The sequence below is a fragment of the Physella acuta genome, unplaced genomic scaffold (assembly GCF_028476545.2).
Source record: "Physella acuta isolate Inbredline_101_S28 unplaced genomic scaffold, ASM2847654v3 ptg000335l, whole genome shotgun sequence".
Taxonomy (NCBI): domain Eukaryota; kingdom Metazoa; phylum Mollusca; class Gastropoda; family Physidae; genus Physella; species Physella acuta.
The window spans coordinates 346,388-370,681 of NW_026731854.1; the positions used below are offsets into that span (position 1 = coordinate 346,388).

At 32.9% G+C, this 24,294-nt stretch overlaps 1 protein-coding gene across 2 annotated transcripts; it reads left to right on the plus strand.

The window, feature by feature from the left end:
- Window positions 1-880: 880 nt before the first annotated feature.
- LOC131940935 (uncharacterized) lies at window positions 881-9,679 on the plus strand. 2 transcript variants are annotated; one of them, XM_059299858.1, is made up of 8 exons: window positions 881-938; window positions 3,728-3,846; window positions 4,279-4,440; window positions 4,881-5,170; window positions 5,808-5,912; window positions 6,572-6,730; window positions 8,168-8,379; window positions 9,450-9,679. In XM_059299858.1, exons 2-8 carry the CDS (start codon window positions 3,732-3,734, stop codon window positions 9,583-9,585), a joined length of 1,179 nt encoding a protein of 392 aa, XP_059155841.1. In that variant the 5' UTR covers window positions 881-938; window positions 3,728-3,731; the 3' UTR covers window positions 9,586-9,679. The 2 variants fall into 2 exon arrangements, with proteins under 2 accessions (XP_059155841.1, XP_059155840.1); XM_059299857.1 differs by lacking the exon at window positions 881-938 and adding an exon at window positions 2,391-2,570.
- Window positions 9,680-24,294: the final 14,615 nt, after the last annotated feature.

The window sequence follows — 24,294 nt, forward strand, 5'->3', positions numbered from 1 at the left end:
CACAACACAACCACAACACAACCACAACACAACACAACCACAACATAACCACAACCACAACCACAACACAACAACAACACAACAACAAAACAACCACAACACAACCACAACACAACAACATCACAACCACAACACAACCACAACCACAACACAACCACAACACAACCACTACACAACCACAACATTAGAATCACCACCAAACAACACGCTTTCCTAGGCGTCCGCGCCCAAACAGAGCCTTTCCAGCATAAAAAATTTAATATGTTTTAGCAATGTGCGTGTATTAAATATTTACTTTACGTTATGCAAAAGAGTAAAAACAGTGGCAACTATAAAATAACTTTATGTCGTTATATAAACAAACCCTACTCAACTACTTATAACAAGACACTGCGAAGCACTGAAAAGCACTACAAGGTTCGATGTTTACTTTTATGGTTCCAAAATCTATAACGATGAAGGAAGGACTGACACACTACCAGCCCGCTTATATTATAGATACATATATATATATATATATATATATATATATATATATATATATATATATATATATATATATATATATATATATATATATATACATATATATATATATATATATATATATATATATATATATATATATATATATATATATATAAATTCACCACCACCCTCAAGAGATGCCCAAAAGAAACGCTGGTCAAGAGATCCCTATATTATTGATACTAGAGAGAAGACAGAATCTACTCTCGCGAAACTGACCTGATCGACTCAAACGCATTCTGTTTCTTTAATTGCATGCTGCAAACCCAATCGATATCTCACCGTCAAAACCCCAATAGAAAGCTCAGATCAAGACGTAAATAACTGTCAGACATTACTTATCAAAGGTGATAGCAATAAAAGTACAAAGCTTTTGGCTTACCTGCACAATGGCGAGGGGCAAGCTGAAGGTAAGATTTGAATTTACAATTTGTTACATTTGTTTTAAAAAATTCCAATCAAAGCAATAGTAAATCAGTCAATTTAAACTACAAAATAAGTATCTGTACAATCGATGATGTAAAATAAACTTTAAAAAAAAAATTATATTGTCAGCATTATTTTTGTTTTGTTTGAAGGACCTATTTAAAACGGAGATTGTTTCAAACGTGAGAAAGTTTATAACGAAAGTATTATTTACAGTTACATTACATTTGTGAAGGTTATGAAAAGGATTAATTTTTATAAATGAGCATTAGACACAAGCCGTTGAAATATAAAACAGCCCATATGTACTTAGTAAATGTTGCCATCGCACCAAATGAGTGGGGGTCAGGACGTTATCCCATGTCCATTACTCCCTGTCTTAACTAGATATAGAGATAGGGATAAGGGTAATTTAGGGTTAGGACAGTGCAATAGAATTCATGGTCTACTAAATATCTATAACGTAAATAACATAACTAGCGATAGAACAATGTGGTGGGACATAGTGGGACAAGACGACGCAAACAGCAGAGGCGTAGCGACGGGGCGGTGGGGGCGGGGGCGGGTTACATTTGTCCCCTGGCGCCGACCATAGGGGCGCCAAAATAAGCTCATTTTAGCTGCTATTTTGAATTATAAAAATAAAAATATATGTGGGGGGGGGGGGGGGCTCCTCCCGGAGGAGGGTTTGATAGTCGGCTCTACCCAGGGTATGGTTAGCAGTGTTTCTTCCAGACATCTATTCCGGGGGGGGGGTATTTGTAGATAAATGAAGTATGGATGCTTGAGAGTAATTTATTTGTTTCTTTTTGCAAGTTAAGCTAGGGATTATAGTTGAATATGTTTTGTATAATTTGAAAAATATTCCACGTCGTGGTTAAGATCTATTAATAGCATACGCTCATTATTCTTAATTTTTTGGTTTGATTTTTTTTGTTTAATTTAAATTGTTTCTAATTTAAAATTGATTAATGCCTTGAATCACTAGTAGGCCTACTTGATTGTTTTTACTTTTTGGAATATTGACACAAATTAAAGATAGTTTAAAATATGAAGTAAGTGAACTACTGAAAAGAGAGGAAACAAAAAAATAAACGTTAATTTTATTTTAGATAAAATACAAATGTTAGGCTCTAATACATTTTGTATCTTAGCTTCATGACAAACAATATCATGATTTTATATCTAAATCGTTTGCCCATAAAACTACACAAAAACACACACTAGTAACACTATTTTTGTTTGATTAAACGCAAACCTGTCGCAATCGATATTTCACTGTCAAAACCGAACAACAAACTTAGATCATTGATCATTTTCACACAAAAACACAAAACCAAGATCACCCCATATATAAAACTGTCACCAAAGAATACTTAACTATGCTAATAGCCACAAAACATCAAGCAAAGGGGTTTATCCTCTCATCGGGACAATGTAACTCTAAAATAGCCATTGCGAGGATCAAGTACTTGGGATTTGCCATCAGGATAATCCCATACACGGGATCTAACGTGGGCTGCTCAGTTCTGCTGAATGTTTTTAAAAATCGATTGACTAGATCGTATCACGTGACAATAGGGTCATTAAAGTTGTCTACAGTTGACAAACCGAAGGTATGTTTTGTTTAAAAACTTGCTACGTTTTTATGAAACTATTCTATTCTAAGGGGATATTATGTAGGCACAACAAAATAAATGATGTCTTTTAAAGTATAAACTGCACAGTGAACCATCCAACTATTAAGAAAAACACCAACAAAACAAAAAAACAAAAACAAACAATTTACGCAACAGTAAGAGGCTTTTCCAGTCAATTAGGCTATCAAAATACAAATGCTTGTGACATTTGTAAACATATATAGAAAAAAGGTTCTTTGGATATATTTATGAGAATATGACATACAATTATCAAATAATGAAAATTATTTATTTTCATGTTTTCAGCTTATCATGTAGGTTATTAATATAATTTTTTATTTTATTTTTTCTCTTTTTAGTAATTCGCTCTAAACGAAGAGTGACAACGCAACTTAAAATATTTGCTTTAAAACCTATTAGTAGCTTGAAATATCTAAAAGGCAATAATCTTCCTCTTGTTAGACCGCGGTCGATTAGGCAAAAAAATTACTCAGTCTCGAAAAAAATAGTTAGCCCTAATCAAATTGACAACCGAGCAATCATTGAGATTATTTTTGTTTTCCTCGCTTTTGTTATTGATTTTAATATTTTTAAAATTAAATTTAAATGACTAACATGATATGTGAAAATAGATTACACATTTCTTTTCTTGCATTATCACTGAGAAGAATTTATCTGAAAAAGCTGCATTAGAAATTGGTGAAAATTAAATTAAAGGGTTTGACACTTACTATAAACAACTAAGCAATCAATCAAAAAAACAAAAAACAAACAAACAAAAAAGAAAACAAACAACAGACATCTTGCTCTAAACAAAATCAAATTTTGCTTTTCAATTAAATGAATATAACGTCAATAATATTTATTCCTAACAAAATAACTGGGATGATTTGAGTGGAACAATTTAAAAGAATTAAGAACTAAGTTTTAATAGTAAACGAAAAAAAACAGTTTTTCTTTCTTTAGTTAAAAAAAAGTAAAAGCGTTGGTTTTCATAACAAGCAATAATACATTTTAAAACCAAAGCTATTCAAATTGAATCTTAAACGCTTGTCATTATTTAGTTGTTTTTTTTTAAACTAAGATATATTTTTTATCCCAACCACAAACTACATTTTACCCGTTAATTCCAGAACCATGTGGACACAGAAAAAACTATTGTCAGTGTTGTGCTGTCTGGTGATAGTCACATTCGTAGCGTGTGTGACCAATTATAGTCACATTTTTGGATACCTAGCGGGATTAACAAAAGGTTTGAAAAACACGAATATAATATTAACATAACAACTGGTTATTATTTTTAAAAAATTGATTGTCTTGATGCAATTATCCAATGCGTTATCTGCAGCTTAAGATGCTAGCCTCAAGCATTTTACATTGTATGTAAACCGTACTTTTAAACAAACTTATCTATTTTTACTTTGAGTTTCATGGACGTTTAAAATTATTTTCAACTACATAACCTCTTAGAAAACTATTAGTGTCAAATCAGATCTTCAATATCAGTATTATCAGCTGTATAAATTTAAAAAAAAAGTATATTAAGTTTCAACGGTAGTAAAGATAAAAATTGGTTTCAAACGTCCAAAACATAAATACATTGAAGCCTTTAAAATGTTCATCGATCTTATTTAATTTAAAACATTTATATGCATTGCCATTTAATATTTTTTCTCTTCAAAAGTTCTTGAAGGAAGTGATCGTATATCGAAAAATGATAGCATAATCAAAGTGAGTTTATTGTCCTCAAACGATAATCTCGTATCCCGACTTGAAGAGCTTATCTCCAACACAGTGGTGAAAAAATCAGAAGCATTCACGAACCCCTGCGACAAAACATCTGCAGGTTAGATATTGTTTTCAATTATACGTGCAGTGGTGGCATTTTATAAAGTTTAGGTAACTATGGCTGTGTATAAAAATATGAATATATCACTGAGACCTGTAAAATAAATTTATCATCACCGTAATATAAAAAGTAAAATGAATTTATAATTTAAATTTGAAATAGTAAATTAATTTGTTCAATAGAAAATAACTTCGAGTGATTTAGTTATAATCCTAAATTCAATGAGTGCTCATTTTTATTTTTAATTGGATGAATTAGTAATAATAAATGTTATATAAAATTATTCTTGAGTAAAATTGTACACAAAATATGATTTCATTTTACTAAAACTATTTGTTTTAAATTGTATGTAATTGCTAGAATTTAAGGCAATTATTAAATCTAATATGACTGTGTGCAATTTCAATACAGATTGTTTTTTCTGTTTTTACCATCAGCTTGTACAAGTTCGTGTCCAAAACCACTGAGCTCAAACCCTAAACAACGTCTGCTGGATATCCTATCGTCTGCCAACTTAACCCTCTCAAGCCGAGAGTTAGAGGATATTTTGTCAATGGCAGAATCGATACCGGAGAGTGACGTCATCATTCTATCAGCTAGCTCTTCCAATCATTACAACGAAATGCAGGCCATGTTTCAAAACCTCCACAGTGTCGTGTTCCCATTGGTTGAAAATCTCACGGTTGTTTTGTTTGATATTGGCTTGACGCGGGAACAGAGAATTAAAGTATTATTAGATTAGGGATTCATTTATTTTTAAAGAAAACTACAATATTAACGCACACATACTGAGTCAAGTTTATTCCGCACTAATATATTAAAATGTAGTAATCATACATATATCATATGAAGCTATAACTTTGTGAAATTTAGGATATTTTACGTTTGTTTGTAGTCTTTTTTTTAAATTTCTGCAAAATAAACAAAAATTATATTTGCTTCTATTGGTGAACACAACAAGTTGGGGTAAACATTATTAGACATTCTTATTTAAATATGTTAAATTAAATATGAATATTCTTTGCAAAATCATAATGTAATTTTATAAGTTGCCGTATATTGACCTATACATCTAATCGGTGATCTTCCAGGGCTAATATATAATTGATATTTCTAAGAATGATCTCTAGATTGTCCGGCCCTGTTGGCCAGCGAATATAATCATCTACTAAATACCACAATGTTTTAGCATAAATTTACATATTTAAACACGAAGAAGTATTTTAACAACCAGTTAAATATAGCTATAAAATAATGTAATAAGTGCAAGGCAATCTAAATTAAAGGTATAATTTGATTTATTTTATATATTTTTAAAATAATTTTTACATAATCATTAAAAAAAATGAATTACTTTTGATTAGACAGAAAAAAATTGCCGGTGTAAAGTTGTAAAGTTTCCTAGTGAAAAATTTCCCAGACATATGAAAAACAACCATTGTTATTCATGGAAACCAGTTATAATACGGGTAAGTAAAGATTCAGTTTGTAAATTGATACAAAACAAATTAAAGACTTTATGATTTAATTTTTTAATTAAAATAATCTGATAATATTGTATTTATAAATTATATATTAAGATAAAATGTGTATAGCATAGCATAGCATAGCATAGCACAGCACAGCACAACACAGCACAGCACAGCACAGCGTAGCACAGCGTAGCACAGCGTAGCACAGCGTAGCACAGCGTAGCACAGCGTAGCACAGCGTAGCACAGCACAGCGAAGCACAGCGTAGCACAGCACAGCGTAGCACATTGTAGCACAGCGTAGCACAGCGTAGCATAGCACAGCATAGCAAAGCATAGCACAGCGTAGCACAGCGTAGCACAGCGTAGCACAGCGTAGCACAGCGTAGCACAGCGTAGCACAGCACAGCGAAGCACAGCGTAGCACAGCACAGCGTAGCACATTGTAGCACAGCGTAGCACAGCGTAGCATAGCACAGCATAGCAAAGCATAGCACAGCGTAGCACAGCGTAGCACAGCGTAGCACAGCGTAGCACAGCTTAGCACAGCATAGTGAAACGTTGCATTGCGTTGCATTACGTTATACTACTTTGCTTTGCATTGCCTTGAATTTATTTTATTGTATTGTATTGTATTGTCTTGTATTATCACATTAGGCTACAATAGAAAAATCGAGGAAGCTGCTGCTCTACCAAGATGCTTCAGTTAGATGGACGAAAGGAATCGTGGATGGAATGTTCAGGGCAACAACAACGGGGATGCAAATCTTTCGCTACTTCGGTAGCTCGAGAATTCCTATACATACTCTAAAGCAGGTATCTTTTACAGATTCTTCTTTAGGCCTAACGATCCATTGTTCAGATGAGGTGGAGTTCATATGTTCCTTGACCTTGGCATATAAAGGGTTAATGTGGTCAGCACAATGCCCAGCCGCCTTTACTTTCCCTAACGTGAGTTAGGTACCCGTCATAGTTGGGTTGACTCAGTGACGTTCCACTAACGTACTATATTAGGAAGTGATATATATGAATAAATAAGAATACGATTCTTTATTTATTGGTTGACAGATAAATTAAAATCTATGCGATCCCTGCTTTAAATTAAGAAATGAATACCGTACATTGTAAAAATTTTCCACACTTGTCCAACTTACCATGTCAGCGCTGAATTACCAAAGAAAACAAAAATGTTCTGCAGGTATTACTCTAAGAAAAACATAATGAGTATTTCGATTTATAAAAACCACGCACAAATGTATTCAGTGGCATCAGCTACACATCTAACGTAAAGTGTTTCTTCTAGACTTTTTTCTCCGGGGGGGGGGGAGGCACTTGAAATATCCGGGGGGGGGGGGTGGACTAAAATTTTCGGGGGGGGGGCGGACACTGTTAAAAGTATATATTTTCTATATAAATTCCATTTCGCTCGGGGGGGGGTGGTAGACTTTATTCGGGGGGGGGGGGACGACGACGACGACAGAGCCCCCCCCCCCACGAAGAGATGCCTGGAAGAAACTCTGCTAACTTCTCCCCATTATTCCACATAGGACTGATGACATAGACCCAACAACATTTTGTTTAATATGGTAAGCTAGAAGGAGCTGGCTCACTCAGTTGTATTAAGATTTAATTCTGTTATTTACAATTTTTTTTTATTAAAACGAAGTCTTTTTTCAAAACGTCAGACATGAACTGATATGATTTTATTAACATTTTTGTTTTTGAAGCTTTAACATCGTCACATCCTGGCAATAATTCATAATTATATCAAAATTAATTATAACTAACAATGTAGTAATGGATTATGTATACAAATTACAATACTTTTCTCCGTCTGTTAAGGAATATAAGTTCAAATAAATTAATTAATAGCCTAACATAAATAGATGTAAAAAATGATAAATAATTCATTTAGCTACGGACCAGAATGTATGCCTTTTGTTGCAAGGCAAAATAAAACCTCATTTATTTAAATAAATTGCATATGTTTATTCTAATTGATCTCTTGGTACTAATAAATTGATGCATTGATGAATGTATCTTTTGTTATAACTATACTTCTATTTAAACATCTTATATTTTTCACCCTTTCTTTCGTTTCTTCCATCTCTAGGTCACTGAAAAATACACAAACAGCTTTGTTTGATTTTATATTTGTTAGATGTGTAAATAAAGTAATAAAATTGTATTTTAAATTCCACAAATCAAATATTTTTGTAACGGACAAAAAAAAATTTTTGTCATTTTTTCCAGACATTTGATTACTTTGGGGAAGAACCGTGTGCCTTCGACCCATTTCCTGAAGTAGCCGCTACTTTATCAATGTTTCGGAATGACGTCTTCAACAGACGAGCCATTCTAGAGCCGTGGGCCAAGTGTGCTCTGACGTCTGAATGTATGTGTCCAGTTGAGCCACAGTCTGTGTTGAGCTGTGGTAAACCTGTGGCAAACCACAGGTGTCACAGGTAAGTTACTCTACACAAAGGTGTTCTAGTGACATCTTACTAGTATACAGGTATGTTACTCTATACAAATGTGTTCTTGTTACATCATACTAGTGCACATGTAAGTTACTCTATACAAAGGTGTTCTAGTGACATCATACTAGTGCACAGGTAAGTGACTCTATACAAAGGTGTTCTAGTTACATCAAACTAGTGCACAGGTAAGTTACTCTATACAAAGGTGTTCTAGTTACATCAAACTAGTGCACAGGTAAGTTACTCTATACAAAGGTGTTCTAGTTACATCAAACTAGTGCCAAGGTAAGTTACTCTATACAAAGGTGATCTAGTTACATCAAACTATTGCACAGGTAAGTTACTCTATACAAAGGTGATCTAGTTACATCAAACTAGTGCACAGGTAAGTTACTCTATACAAAGGTGTTCTAGTTACATTATACTAGTGCCCAGGTAAGTTACTCTATACAAATGGTGTTCTAGTTACATCATACTAGTGCACAGGGAAGTTACTCTATACAAAAGGTGATCTAGTTACATCAAACTAGTGCACAGGTAAGTTACTCTATACAAAGGTGATCTAGTTACATCAAACTAGTGCCCAGATAAGTTACTCTACACAAATGGTGTTCTAGTTACATTATACTAGTGCGCAGGTAAGTTACTCTATACAAATGTGTTCTTCAATATATTTTGTGCCTGAGAGGATTTAGAAAATTTTATAAAGTTTAAAATCTATACAAGTAAAAAAAAGCTAAAAGTATAATGATATAATTTAAACTTTTACCTTCGATTTGTATTATTAAAATGCATGTTTTCATGTTTCTTTTTCATTAATATTACCTAAGTAATAAAAAAAACAATAATTTATGACAACAAAAGTTTCAAATGAAACAAACTTTAGTTCAACCGTTTAATAATGTGTGTGTTTTTTTAAAAAATGCTTATGTAAAAATAAAAAAAAAACACATACAATTTTATGTAGCTATAAAATGTTTTCCTACTTGTATTTAAAGAAAAAATTGGATGTATTTTTAAAATATTTGTTTCTCTTGTTTACGTCTCAATCTCAGGTTCGACCAGTCAGCGCTAGGGATGATAACTGCAAAGATTTTCAGCAACGATATTCACCGCGTTATCGCCCCTGATCTTGATCAAAACGTACAGATAAAACGGGAAGACGTCGCGCCAAATTATTTTAATAAATAACTTATTTTAATGTAAATTTGACGCAGTTGAACATTATAGCTATGTTGATGGGTCATTCATTTATAATATCCCCAAACATTTACATTTCCTACCTCTCGCCAATAAACACCATTACTATAAACAAAACACCCGCCTCCCTCCATCGAAATGGGTGTCGTAATATCATCATATTACTTTCATATATTCCTTCAAGTGTGATAATTTTAAAATCTTACTTATTTATATTTATTTTGAAGTACAAATAATAAATAATACAATATATCGTTTAAGCTCTGTATTGGGAATATTTTAAAACACAAGTACAGAGATTTAAATATACATGTTTTGTATGTTAGACAAATAATATTTTCTGTTCGCTATAACTTACAACAATTATCTTATTTTTCTTTTTTTTTTCCCAAAACACAAAACGTAAAAGAATTGATGCACTCCGTTTTAATTTTATATATCAAATTTCGTCAACGATATGCAAGTTATCGTGTTCACAGATAGACAGACACACAGACAGGCAAATAGACAGACAGACATGCAGACAGAGTCCCTCCCAACACTAAAATTCAGAACGAAGAAGAGGATTTTCCCAAGCCTATGTCAGGTGCCCATGTGTAGTCATTGAAATCTGGGATTACAATAACTGGGGAAAAACACACTGAATCCATAAGGACTCGAACCCATTACATTGAAATAAGAGAGCTTCAATAATCGGATAAACCTCATGACCATAGTCACTTTTCTATTGATAGTAACGGCAGTTCGTGCACATACCATATAGTAAACAAGCCAACTCACTGAAGGTAAAGCTATTTACCAACACAGTGCTGACGACTGGCAAACTTGCAGCTTGTTTCCATCACTACAAAAAAATATTTGATCGTCATCTTTCTTGTGTTTTTTTCTCTCTGATCATTCACTCTTTTCGTGCTGTCCATATCAAGCTTAGATACTATAGCAGCTTTTTGACACGTTCTCCATTTTGTTGTAAAACTCTGCATTGCATTTTACCAGTTCATTAGGTGTTATATCTCGAGCCTGAAATAAATAATACCAATGTATAGTGTTTTGCTACAATGGAAGAATTAATTTTATATTAAAAGTAATACTTTAATACTATTAATATTACTAGAAATTCCATAAGAAAGGAGAGGCATGATCAGATGCGTAGCGAGGGGGGGGGGGTACATATGTCCCCGGGCGCCGACCCTAGGGGCGCCAAAATGGGTTGGAAAAAAAAAACTATTGGATCTCTCCTCCCACCCCCACCTCGATCGGCTACATGTCGGGGTGTGTGATTACAGAGTGAGACCTAAGAACCCGTGAACGACGTTACACGGTCGAGACGCGGTATCAGATTTATCGAAAGTTATCATTGCTTATACATTGGCATTTTTTTTTCTATGAACTCTTCACGGAGAAACCTACATTTTAACATGAGACTCTAACGAACATGACTGTGTATCAGAATCATCATAAGTTTATCGTTGCTTATACATTGCCATTTCTATGTACTCTTTATGGAGAAACCTACGTGTTAAAATGAGACTAACGAACCCGGCTACACCTACGTGTTAAAGTGAGACTCTAACGAACCCGACTACACCTACGTGTTAAAATGAGACTCTAACGAACCCGACTACACCTACGTGTTAAAATGAGACTCTAACGAACCCGACTACACTTACGTGTTAAAATGAGACTCTAACGAACCCGACTACACCTACGTGTTAAAATGAGACTAACAAACCCGACTACACCTACGTGTTAAAGTGAGACTCTAACGAACCCGACTACACCTACGTGTTAAAATGAGACTAACGAACCCGACTACACCTACGTGTTAAAGTGGAGACGTTAACAAACCAGAGACGGGAAACCTGCGTGTTGAAGTTGAGATATGGTGTGCTGTGGCGACGGAGGACCGACAACTGTGTCGACAACTGTGACCTGTGTCGTGACCACTCAAGTCCTGAGAAGTGACTGCTGCGTACAATCTCTGTTTGAAAACCGGACTATGTGTTATTCTAGTTCATAATAAATTTTGATGTTGGACATAATGAATTATTAGTGTTTTATTTCGCTATTATCTACCGCAGACACTCAAGAAGTAACTTGCAGGTAATAAGCAACATATCTAACAGTGGAGTGGTAGGTTCTGAAAAAGACTTAATCATATTTTTTTAAATAACAAGCAGCACTGCTACTAACTAGATCCATATGAATTAAATAATTGTGAGTTGAAGAAAGGAAAAATATATAAATAAACAGAAATAAATAAATATGTTTGAAAATAAAGCTTTAAATAAGTTTACCAATCAATTTAAAGCTTAAATGTAATAATAAATTAAAGCTGTTAATGAATAATTAGGCCTATCTACCTCAACATGCTATATGGTGCTTTTGTGATGCAACTAACACTTCGTTTTAGTTTTAACACTGGAAATTTGAGCTGACATTTTTTTTTAATAGTGAATTTGAATACATTAGTAATTTTTCATAGGCCCTATCTAGAATATAATACACACAAAAACTAAACATTGTAATTTAATTGGCCAAATGTCATTATACGAGTGAAAAATAAAATTTAATATAGTAGGGCCTACTAAATTTGACATGTGATAGCTATATGATATACTAAACGTGAGTATAATAGTAAATTTAATTAGCTTAATATTGAAGTAGCCTATTTAATATACAACAGGCAATAAGAATGCGTGTGTAGACCTACTCTTATTAAAATATTAATAATAATTTTTTAGGCCCTGTCTGTAGGTTAATTTTTTAACTTAGTCTATTACAAAATTCTATTTGTGTAGGCCTTCGTCTATTAGTAATTACTATTACTATTCAACTAAATTAATCAGTAAATAGAATTAATGGTTGCTATCAATCATTCATTAATACTTAAGTAAAGTTACTTTGGTTGAAATTAAAATAATAGTAAGAAGATTAGATGCTTCAATCAGGCTACCACTATACATAATATTCTATATACTAGAATGAGGCTAATTAATAATTTATTAAGGGCATGACCTCAATTAATAAGTAATGCAAAACCATGAGTAAATTTGTAAAATTTTTACCTTAATAATTAATATTCGCCCAAACAAAGTACCCAAGTTGGATTTAAAACACAATTAAAGAAATATTAAACTAGAGTTCTAGATCCATCTGATTATCTGAGTATCTCGATTATCAATCAGTGTTAAAAGGAATTATAGAGCTTCTTCATCCTATATTTATACAAATCAACTAGACGGAAATGAGGCTTGCATTTTAAATTAAATGCCAATTAAATTTTGAGTTAGAATCACCCGTAATTAATGCCAAATGGCCTCTTGTCGAGCATCGTTTGAAATACTTACAACATTCCAATAACGATGATATAGAGATGTTGCGCAGCATTGACCAAGTAAATGAGCACTCAATGGCACGGAAGTCATTCAAATTAAAAGTACCATTGGCCTGTGGTGAAGAAAAAATATCAAAGTACCTTAACAATCAGAAATGAATTATTACGTTTCCATTTTCTGCAATTCCTACAAATGAATTATAATAAAATATTACAGTTTATTCGGCAAAATACACAATGTACCTGACAACTAGCGTTAGTCGGTCGTTTTGGCGTCAGTTTGATTTTTATGGAGAGTGCTCCACTAGAAATCCACTTGTAAATAATAATTACAACCACATATCTCGCGAATTTTTCTGTTATTCTGAGGCAGAGTATACACTTCCTTAGCGTCTCGCATTAAAACAATTGCGAGAATTTGCGAGATAAACAGTTTTTTCAATTGGCGTAGATAGGAAACTTAAAATAAAATAAACGTAAAAAAGGAGCGCAACTTTAGAACAGACTAGTTTGCTTGTTGTAAATATAGAGGTTTAACGTGACGTCACGCTTAAGTCCATTTTTGGGTCTTCACATCATTCAAAATGGTGATCAGCTGTGTGAAAGGTGGTCCTACTCGAAGTGGAAATTCTATAGAATTACTTTAAGTCGACTGCAAAAAATTATATGACACCATTCGGAAAGAGATCGACAGCTATCAGAGCGCAAACGAAATCAATTTACGGCGATTATTTATTATTACCACAGTAGTACTAGATCTATAATAAAATTTAAAATTTAATTAGCCTTCACAAATACTAAGAGACAAAAAGTAATAATATTAATAAAACAAGCATCTGATGGGTTCGAAACCGCACCTTCCGGCCAGTGGCGGAACTAGAAAAAAAGGGCTCCCCCGCAAAGAAAAGATTAGGGCCCCCTATATATATATATTTATATAAATATATATATAAATATGTATGTATATATATATATATATATATATATATATATATATATATATATATATATATATATATATATATATATATATATATTTATATATATATATTTATTTATTTATAAATATATCCTGAGTAATTTAGTCTACTTCAGGGGTCGGCAACCTGCGGCTCGCGAGCCGCATGCGGCTCTTTTGATGTCAAGATGCGGCTCTTCAGTTCCATGCAAACATATTAATACTTATTTTAATTTATTTTTAAAACTCATAAAAATATTAGTCTGCAATACTCGGTAATTAAAGATATAGATCTAATGACAATGTAAAGTTTCTAATTTCGAGCAGAGCTTGCTAAACTACTTTAATATGTTTTGTGCGAAACATTTGTATGTTTTTATATGAATAAATAATATTTCATATTTTAAGCTATTTATTTTAAATGTATATATATATATATATATATATATATATATATATATATATATATATATATATATATATATATATATATATATGTACCTAATCAAGTATCATAATATTGAAATAAAAATGTTGGTGGTTCTTTAAAGACTGTGAAATGTGGTAAATTGTAACTTTTGGCTCTTCCGTCCCAAAAGGTTGCCGACCCCTGGTCTACTTCATTTCAATAAATAACCATTCTGAGAGAACAAACCAGAAAAAATTTAGTCCAAACTCATCTAGCTATACCGAACCTTCATTTAAATGCTGGTCAAAAATATATAAAGGCGTTAGCTTGATTCGTGAATGGTTTCTCGCGTTATGTTTTTTTTTCATTTTTGGCTTTTATAATATCAATTTTGAAAACATTGATTTTTATATCTATATTATTGTATAGTACGTCTTATTTAAGTAGCAATTCAGAGAATCAATTGCTTTTTAATATACATAGTACAAAACTATTTAAATGAGCTTCGTGGGCATCCCTATTTTAAAGAAGGGCAGTAAGTCATGGAAGTAGTGTGAATGTTTACCTACCTTTCAAACTATAGCTCTTGTAGATTTTAAAATATTTTTCTACGCAACAATCTCTGCTATAGTAGATCTGTTTTTTTTTTTACAAAACCACTTTCAAGATGCACGAAAAACATAATTTTTGAAAAAAAAATTCAATGTTTTTTGGTAGGAACTGGGCCTCTAAACGTCCTGGGCCCCCCCCCCGCATAGCGGGGTCTGGCGGTATGGTAGTTCCGCCCCTGCTTCCGGCACAGCAGTCACCCTCATGCCCACCTCGACCACACAACTTATTGTTTTTAATGTTTTTAACATTAAATCTATCAATAACACTCACGACTGTGAATAGCCCTAATACGGCTACACCCGGTCGACTGGAAATAGACAATTTGTAATAAAGTTTAATTAGGCCTAGCTACTACATCTAGAATATTCTCGATCTAATAAAATTAAATTTAAATTATCTAAGCTTACTCTATCCTAGAGTCTAGGCCTATTTTTAAAATTAGTATTAGCTTCTAAATATTATAATAGGTAAAAAAGACTAGGTAGTAAAATGTCTTTTTTTTTTAAAATTGCATCTGATACATAGTCTATCTATAAATTATGCACTACTGCTAGATCTAGTAATTTTATAAGGCTACTAAAATTGCATTTAGCATATAACAAATTAGCAGTACTACTAGATCTAGTCAGTCAATATTACAAGTAAGCACACTATTGTGAAATCTAGAATGTTTTAGTTGTTATATTTCTACTCTTTAGCTAAGCTTATTTTTTAGGTAAACCCACCATTCATGTCTAATCTTTATTTATTTGTTAGTCCATTTCTCTAAGTATACTTGAAAACTTCCACAGATGAAAACAAGCATCAACTTGGCTCCCACTCTTTTCCTCAGTCATGATCATATTGCTTTGCGAAAAGTAATCAGTTGAAAGACACACATATATTACAAAGATGAGTAAAGAAACACGACAATGAAGCTGTGGAGGCCCATTTTGATACTACCATTGGCCGATGAAACAAATATCAAGTACAGCTGTAATCAGGCAATCAACATATAACAGTGAAACATTGTTGGATCGTATCTTGGGAGTGTGTTTTGAGATTGCATCAGAAAAAGACAGTAGCTGTGCGCAAGCGTGAGAAGAAGAGGGAGGAAGGCAAGAACATGGCGTAGCTTGGCTGAACACGCTGTCTATGTGAAGACAAAATAAATATATATATATAACGTAAAGGAAGGCTCGTCTTGTGATTTCGTATGTGAAAGATGAAAGGTAGGAGTAAGCCCTGTGGCAAATTTATATCGTGAACCCAGTCACACAAAAACACTGTGACATTTTGGCGTCAGAAGTGGTCGGTGCTCTACACCGTGAAGAAAAGAAGTTAATCTAGATTTAGTAGTGTAACTGAATAACTGTTCTTGCATCATTACGATGGATTCCGAGTTCTATGCCAATTATATTAGGATAGCTGATTTGTTAGGATACACTGGGGCAGAGAAGGCAAATTGGGTAGAAAAGAAGGTAGCTGAAGAAAAAGTTAAAAGAGAGGCTAAAAAGAAGGTAGATGATGCTATTGAAGCGAAAGAAAGAGAGTCAGCGAGGAAATTCGCTATATATAAAATGGAGATTGAGAAGGAAGTAGCTAAAGCGAAGGCTGAGTTGGAAAAAGTTAAAATGGAGGCTGAGAGGGAAATAGATCTAGCAAGAGCTAAGCTAGAGGCTACAAAGAAAATACTTACAATGGAGGCCGAAGACAGAGAAAAACAAAGACAATTAGAATATAGAGAAAAACAGAGACAATTAGAAGATAGAGAAAAACAGCGACAATTAGAAGATAGAGAAAAACAGAGACAACATGAAGTAGAGTTAGAAAAAAAGTAAAAGTAACAAATCTCAAGTACTATTCGCAAACAGAGAAACTAAACATGAGTCAACAGGTTTTTCTCCTTTTGAACTTGAATTATTAAATAAACAAGAAGAGGAATTTGATCCTATTGAAATAGTAAACCAGACTAGAGAGAGAATATTTTATGATGTTCAGACAGCCCAAGAGAAGGCACAAGTAGCCAGTGAAAGGCACAGAAATATAAAAAACAAACATAGATATTCAGAAACTTTTGAAAGAAGAGATTTAGATTTTGTCAAATTGCCAGACAGAGAAAACATAGAAGCATCTCAAGGACCTTTTGAAGTAATCAAAAAACTATCTGATGTAAATGATGAAATAAACATAAAGGGAAATAACACTCCTATACACATAGACAGAATGAAGAAATTACATGTAGAGCCAGAGAAACTGATAGAAGAGGAACATATGGCCTGTACTATAATAAGTGAAAGCTGTAATACACAAGAAATTAAGACTTATCATATCCCAGTGAAGGAGAAAAACATAATGGACAAAATAATATATGAGTACAATGATATGATTACAATAGAAATAGGTTTTACTGAAACAATTCAACACAAAATAGAATTGACTGATTATAGTGCTATGAAAGGGAAGCATTACAAAGTACCAGTTGCCTATAGAGAAGCTGTTGAAGCAGAACTGGATTTTCTACTTGAGTCTGGGCAAATAGAAAGAGCAGAATCAGCATACTCATCATTAATGGTGATAGTAAGAAAAAAGAACAACAAAGTAAGGATATGTTGTGACTATCGAGAGTTGAATAAAAGGACTAAGATAGATGCTGCACCCATGAATGATCCTAAAGACATTTTGGAAACTATTAGTAAATCCTCAATTTTCACCACTTGTGATTTGAACAGAAGCTTCTGGCAAATTGGACTGGAAAAGGGGTCAAGACAATACACTGCCTTTACATCTAGCAAAGGTCTATGTCAATGGAAGGTGATGCCATTCAAAAAAATTCATGAATAAAATGACAGAGGGAATGAAAAACCTGGTCTTCTTTGTTGATGATATATGCATACATAATAACACATGGGCAGAACACATAGAAACACTAAAAGAACTACTAGCAAGACTTAGAAAACATGTGTTTACCATAGCACCAGAGAAACTGCATGTGGAAGTGGATACAGTAGACTTCCTAGAATTCAAGGTTGGAAATGAAGAAATTAGACCTACTGAAGGAAATAAGGACAAAATATTAAATATCAAAACTCCTAGTACAAAGAAAGAAGTGAAATCATTGTTTGGACTATGCAATTTTTATAATATTTTGTGGATAAATATGCTGAACTTACTACTCCTTTAAGATTTTACTTTCAAGCTTTAATATATAACATCAGTTATCATGCATATATAACCTGGTTTAATGGATGTAACAATCTAATTTTTAACCATTTTAGTTGTATCACCAACCTCAACAGTTTAAAAAAAAATTATTTCATTGATTAGCTCTACACATTCCTTTTTGGCTAACAAAACCTGTTATTTTTATGTTGTGTGCATTGGTACTTAAGCATCAGTGATTTAAAGTATAGCTACCACCACTGAGGACTACTAACATACATTACTTCACATGTTATTGATTTTAAAAAAAAAATTTGTAAGTTAGAAAACCATTTAAGGTAAAGCATGGAGTTTGTTATCATAATGTGTTAACAAATGTTTAGTTTGTTATTGGACCTTGTATTTTGTTAACTGATGTTTATGAACATAACAGTTGTGTATTTCTTTTGCACTTTATATGGTAATGCTAATGGATCCTATTGTTGTTTAAAGTGTATTCAATTAACAGAGCTTAACTATGTGTGTGGAATCTTGACTTGGTAAATATTGCTTTCATAAGGAAAATGGATTTGTCTAGGAAAATTATGTCAAGGAAAGCTAACTTGTAAAGGGACAGCACAATACACTAGCTGAATTTTTTGTCAAGACAGATTGAAGATGAAAAAATAAACATGGAACTGACTAAAGAAAATAATGACCTGAGACATATCAGCCAATTCTTATAAGGGAATTTTGAATAATGTAGTATGTGATGTGTACTTCCAGAGAACATTAGCATTTTACAAATGTGACCAAGATAGGAATAAGTCATAAAATGACTTGTATAAATATGTTTCACCACTATTTTAATTTAGTAATGAAAATGAACATACATTTTGTTGTATTTTTATGATTTTTATGTAAACTGTATATCTGGTTAAGTAATGACCATGATTATGGCAGTATGACCTGACAGATGTGGTAATTTACATATGTTATGATGAGGAGTTTACCTCAGCCAGTGAAGTAGGGAAATCAAGGTTATAATTTGCCCATGGGAGCTATTGCATAGCTATAATTTTGTTCTACTAAAATAGAGTTTTCCTGAGTTATATTTCTTTGAGATACACTAAGAGGCAATATTCCTTAGTGAGGTTTAATGATTTTTGTTTGTTACACTAAGAGGAGATATTCCTTAGTTAGAGTCATTGGTTCTTACTAAACTAAGAAGGTTTACCTAAGTTACTTTGTTAGTGCTAGGTTTAGGAACTCTTTGGTTTATTGGATATGATATCAATTGAGGATATATTTTCTGATTTGGTTGTTGGACCCAGTATTTTCCCTGTTTCCCTTGTAGAGTAGTTGTATTGTCGTAGTCACCCATTCATGCTGGATGCTGTCTGGTTGATACGTAACGTAGTTATTTGATGGATATTGATTATGGTTATTTGGATCTCGATGGTTTGCCGAGATATTTTGTTTGTCCCGGGGTCATGGAAAATTGTCCTCCATTGGATATTATATTTGTATACTAATAGTTGGTTGTGCGTCGTCATGCACCATTAGTTGATATAGCAAGTGAAATGTGTGATTAAGTTATATCGTTATATCTAATGTACAATGTGCTAAATCAGTATACCCTAAGAGGTTTGATTTTCTTGGTTGGATAAAGAACCCAGTAGCTTAGTGTTGTTTTTGGAGATAATTGATCTTCATCGCTAGATAGTTGATTTTGTTTTGCGAGACTGAGGATGCAGTCCGTTTTATTTTTGGTATCTCGAGGTTGTGCCGAGTACCTGGTTGTTGTTTTAGGGGTTCATGGGAAATACTCCTCTATGGGATATAGTATTGGCTTATTGATAGTTCTAATTTAATTCAAAAAGTGTACATTTAAAAATAATTTAGGATGTTCATTAGCAAGTTTTTTTTCTTTTTCAACAGGATTTTCGTTTCACTGTTATGTTATCATGAAGATTTTATAGTGAATGTGATCTATATAACAACAAAAAAAAAATAACAAATTAATTTTTTTAACGGGAGAAAGGGCGTATAACAGTGAAACATTGTTGGATCGTATCTTGGGAGTGTGTTTTGAGATTGCATCAGAAAAAGACAGTAGCTGTGCGCGTGCGTGAGAAGAAGAGGGAGGAAGGCAAGAACATGGCGTAGCTTGGCTGAACACGCTGTCTATGTGAAGACAAAATAAATATATATATAACGTAAAGGAAGGCTCGTCTTGTGATTTCGTATGTGATAGATGAAAGGTAGGAGTAAGGCCTGTGGCAAATTTATATCGTGAACCCAGTCACATAAAAAGGCTGTGACACAACACTTCCCCATTGGATATGTGTAGGTACCTAATAATGCAAATATTCAATGCCGCTGTAATCCCTCAACACATCCCATTGGATATTAGCTGTCAAAAAGAATGGATAGCACACAAGCTGTCACTGGCGACAATGCAGATTCTCTCAGGTTAGAGTTACTATAATTGATTTTTTTTTTAAGTTAGAAAATGTTTAATCAAACAGTTTTAAAACTAGGCATAATTATACTGTCACAGACAGAAGACATGCTATATATATATATATATATATATATATATATATATATATATATATACATTGGAGTTGCATGTCAAAATACTTGTAGTCATTTTATATAATGTAACAGAAACATTAGTCTTTAAGCAAATCAATTTACTTATATGTATTTAGTTATGGTTCAGTTTAATATACCAGTATATGTTTTAAGTATTTTGTTAAAGAGCATACCGTTTAAGTATAATCTAATAATCCATTTCTGAGTTGTATTCCAAAGTCCAAAGTGTAACAAAAAAAAAAGGTAGAATAGGCTTGGTTTATCAAATAACTAATACACCTGACCTGTTTTTGCCATAAAGCATCAGACATCACAGAATAAATTATGCTTAAAAAAAACTTCAATACTCTTCATTTATAATATAAAAAATAACTAAAAAAGCATCCAACTTCCACTTCATTCTTTGAGTGATGGTTAAGTTATCAAATGACATAATTCATGTTGAACAAGGTGGTGGCATTCGAAACCGCTTAGGTAGTTCTAGAAATCCAAATCTTTCTGGTGGCCACAGCCGAAGAGCAACTTTACTAATAAGAAGGCCATAAGGAAGAGGTCCAAATGTACGAGAGTCAATGCTGCAACATTTGTTATCTCCCTCTAACCATATCTGTCCTTTATCAACATATTCTTCAAATCCTTTTTCATCATTATACACAGTGTCTCCTTCCATTCCAACAAGACGTTTACAAATGATAGCTCTAGGATTCTTTGGTGATCGTCAAAAGACAACATCTCCTTTTTGTAAAAGTTGATGATTTACATAATATGGTGATATTAGTACTAAATCACCATGTTGAATTGTTGGTTCCATGGAAACATCTTCACACTTTCCAAGTCCACATATAAATCTAAAAGTGCAGTAACATGTACTAATGCCAGATACCACATATGCAACTTTACGGCGTACGGATGCAAAAGTGGATGCCATTTTCAGATTGAAGAGTTTTTTTATCATATACACTGCATGTTTCAAAGTTTTGTCTCAGCAGATGCACGTTAATATTTTAAATTCATTTCTTATCAACAAAAATCCGCGATTTATTTAGTTTTAGTCATAGATTTACACACTAACACAAACAAGTGTTGCTATCACTGAGATTTATAGCTACTAAACTGACTACTGACTCTGACATTGATAGTGAGATTTATTGGCTTTGTGAACAAGTTTCATGCTTTGAATTAAATAGGGAGTGTTTCATATGATGATGACAATGTTAAATTCTACAAAGGTATTCATTCTTATGATGCACGTGTGCTATTTAATAACATAAATGTAACATTAGTGGCACTATAAGCCTTCACCACAGAAATAATATGAACAAAGACCAGATGATAAAGCGAAAAATATTTGTCCTTCAATTGTGCCTCTTGATTGCTTTCTTTAAATTTAATGCATTGTGACATGATGATAATTGTTACTTCCCTCAGTTTACTATTTAGTAGTACATTTATTTGAATTAAAAAAATGCACTTAACTATATAAAGAGTTATTTTTAAAAATTATTTTATACCATAATTTGTGCCACTTGGTTCATTCAACTTTTTAAAGGTTCAGTTTGTAAATTTTAAAATATGATACAAATAAAACCAATTCATTATTTCTGTTTTTTTTTTAAATTTTACTTTTATGTCAGAAAAAGTTTTGCAAATCCATCCATACAATTGCAGCGGATAAACAAGCTTTTCAGTGAATACCCAAACTTGCACAATAAATAGAGTACTAGTTAGCATGCTGTAGCTATAATTATAAATATAATTCAAGTAATTAAAGTAATTGATGTCAACTGGGTATGAATAAAAAAACATATTTAGGCTTGTTATTTAATATAATAGAATGCAGTGTTTCTTCCAGACTTTTTTCTCCGGGGGTCTTTTGAAATTTTCGGGTGGGCTGTCTACTTTTTTCGGGGGGGGGGGAGGCGGACACTAGTAACAGTGTATGTTTACTATGTAAAATCCATCTCATTGGGGGGGGGGGGGGGTGGTGGGGGTGGGGCGGTAGACTTTCTTCGGACGGAGCCTCCCCCCCCCCCTCGGAAGAGATGCCTGGGAGAAACTCTGATAGTATGTAGTCTAAATCTTTTGAGTAGAAAATATAAGGCAAAAATTGTTTATATTATTTGTCTAGGATTTCAGTTAATTCAGACACAAGGCAAAATTTAAGAAATTGTGTGACATAGATACTACATTATTAGTTAGATGGTTTAATTATTTATGCAAACTAAAATTCTTAAGTTATGCTCTAAATCATTGGCGTAGCCAGGATCATCTCATAGGGGGGGGGTAAAAAAATTTCCAGCATTATAAATATATATATATATATGTATATATATATATATATATATATATATATATATATATATATATATATATATATATATATATATATATATATATATATATATATATATATATATATACTAGCTGTACCCCATTGCTTCGCTATGATGTAAAATAAATTGAAAGTAGTACTTTGAAAAAATAAGAAAAAACACATAATGTAGGCCGACAAAGAAAACAATTGATCACTCTAAACAAAAAGCAAACAAAATATACAACAATAAAACCAAAATCAATGAACGCGACACAATCTGCTTTGTAATCCTTGTAAAAAAAACAATTTGACATAATGATTCCTAGAATATTAATTAAGGGAAGCGAACTAGGGGATATAGTCACTCTCTTAAAATAAATATGTATAATTTTACAAATTTAATTGGAAATTTCAAAAGAGATCAATAATTAATTTAGTATGTAATAAAGTAGCTTAACACTATTCGTTATTACACAAATATGTTGTCTACAATCAGAATTAAATATATTGCATAATTGCTAAAATACTACAGCATAATACAAGTTTTCGAAATCAGATTTGGTATAAAATCAAGCTTTTCAAATTAATAGAATTACTTCAACGCATAGGGGGAACGTTCTGAAAAATATTCTAAATTTATTTCTTGAAAATTGGTCTTACTGTTCAGATAATTCATTTTTGTTAATTAGCTACTGTTTTTTGTGTTGTTTAAAGATCATTTTTTAATATAATGATGAGGTATGGGTTAGATCACGGTACCGATCACACACCTCTTTGCAAAAACAATATTTACAGAGTTGTACCGGTTTCAAAAGCTATAATTCTGGCGGCATAGTACTTTGGTACCTCATTACGCGTTTTCCCAAATGTACTTAACAGATCAGTTCGGGGAGGGTTGAGGGGGGGGGGGGGAGGTTCAACTTCATTCACCACTGTCCGGTCACTTTAGGTCCATTATCCTACCCAGCGTATACCTAGGTGTGACATTAATGTCGCTCTACACATTTTTTTACAGTCTGTCCCGATTTAGGTGGTGAGGTGGGGGGTGGGGGGGGGGGGGGGGGGTGGAGAATAACCAACTAAGTGAACATAGCGTCAGTTTTAAGATGATTGTTCTAAACGTACATGTACAATTATACATATATACTGATTCAGAAATAGATTTAAATAAGTAACAGTGGTATTATGACGGTAAAAATTAGGGGTTCATGGGGGGGTAGGGGGGTTTTACCCCCTAGCACCCCCTGCCTACGCCACTGCTTTAAACAGTATTCATAGTCTATAAAGTTAATGGTGATAATTAGTTAAAATAGTTAATTTAGTGTGACCTGAGTTAATTTATATATCAA

Coding starts and splice junctions, on each gene's coding strand:
- LOC131940935 (XM_059299858.1), top strand. CDS start 3,732: ATGTGGACACAGAAAAAACTATTGTCAGTGTTGTGCTGTCTGGTGATA. Junction 4,441..4,880: donor CTGCGACAAAACATCTGCAG/GTTAGATATTGT, acceptor TTTTACCATCAG/CTTGTACAAGTTCGTGTCCA. Junction 8,380..9,449: donor GCAAACCACAGGTGTCACAG/GTAAGTTACTCT, acceptor TCTCAATCTCAG/GTTCGACCAGTCAGCGCTAG.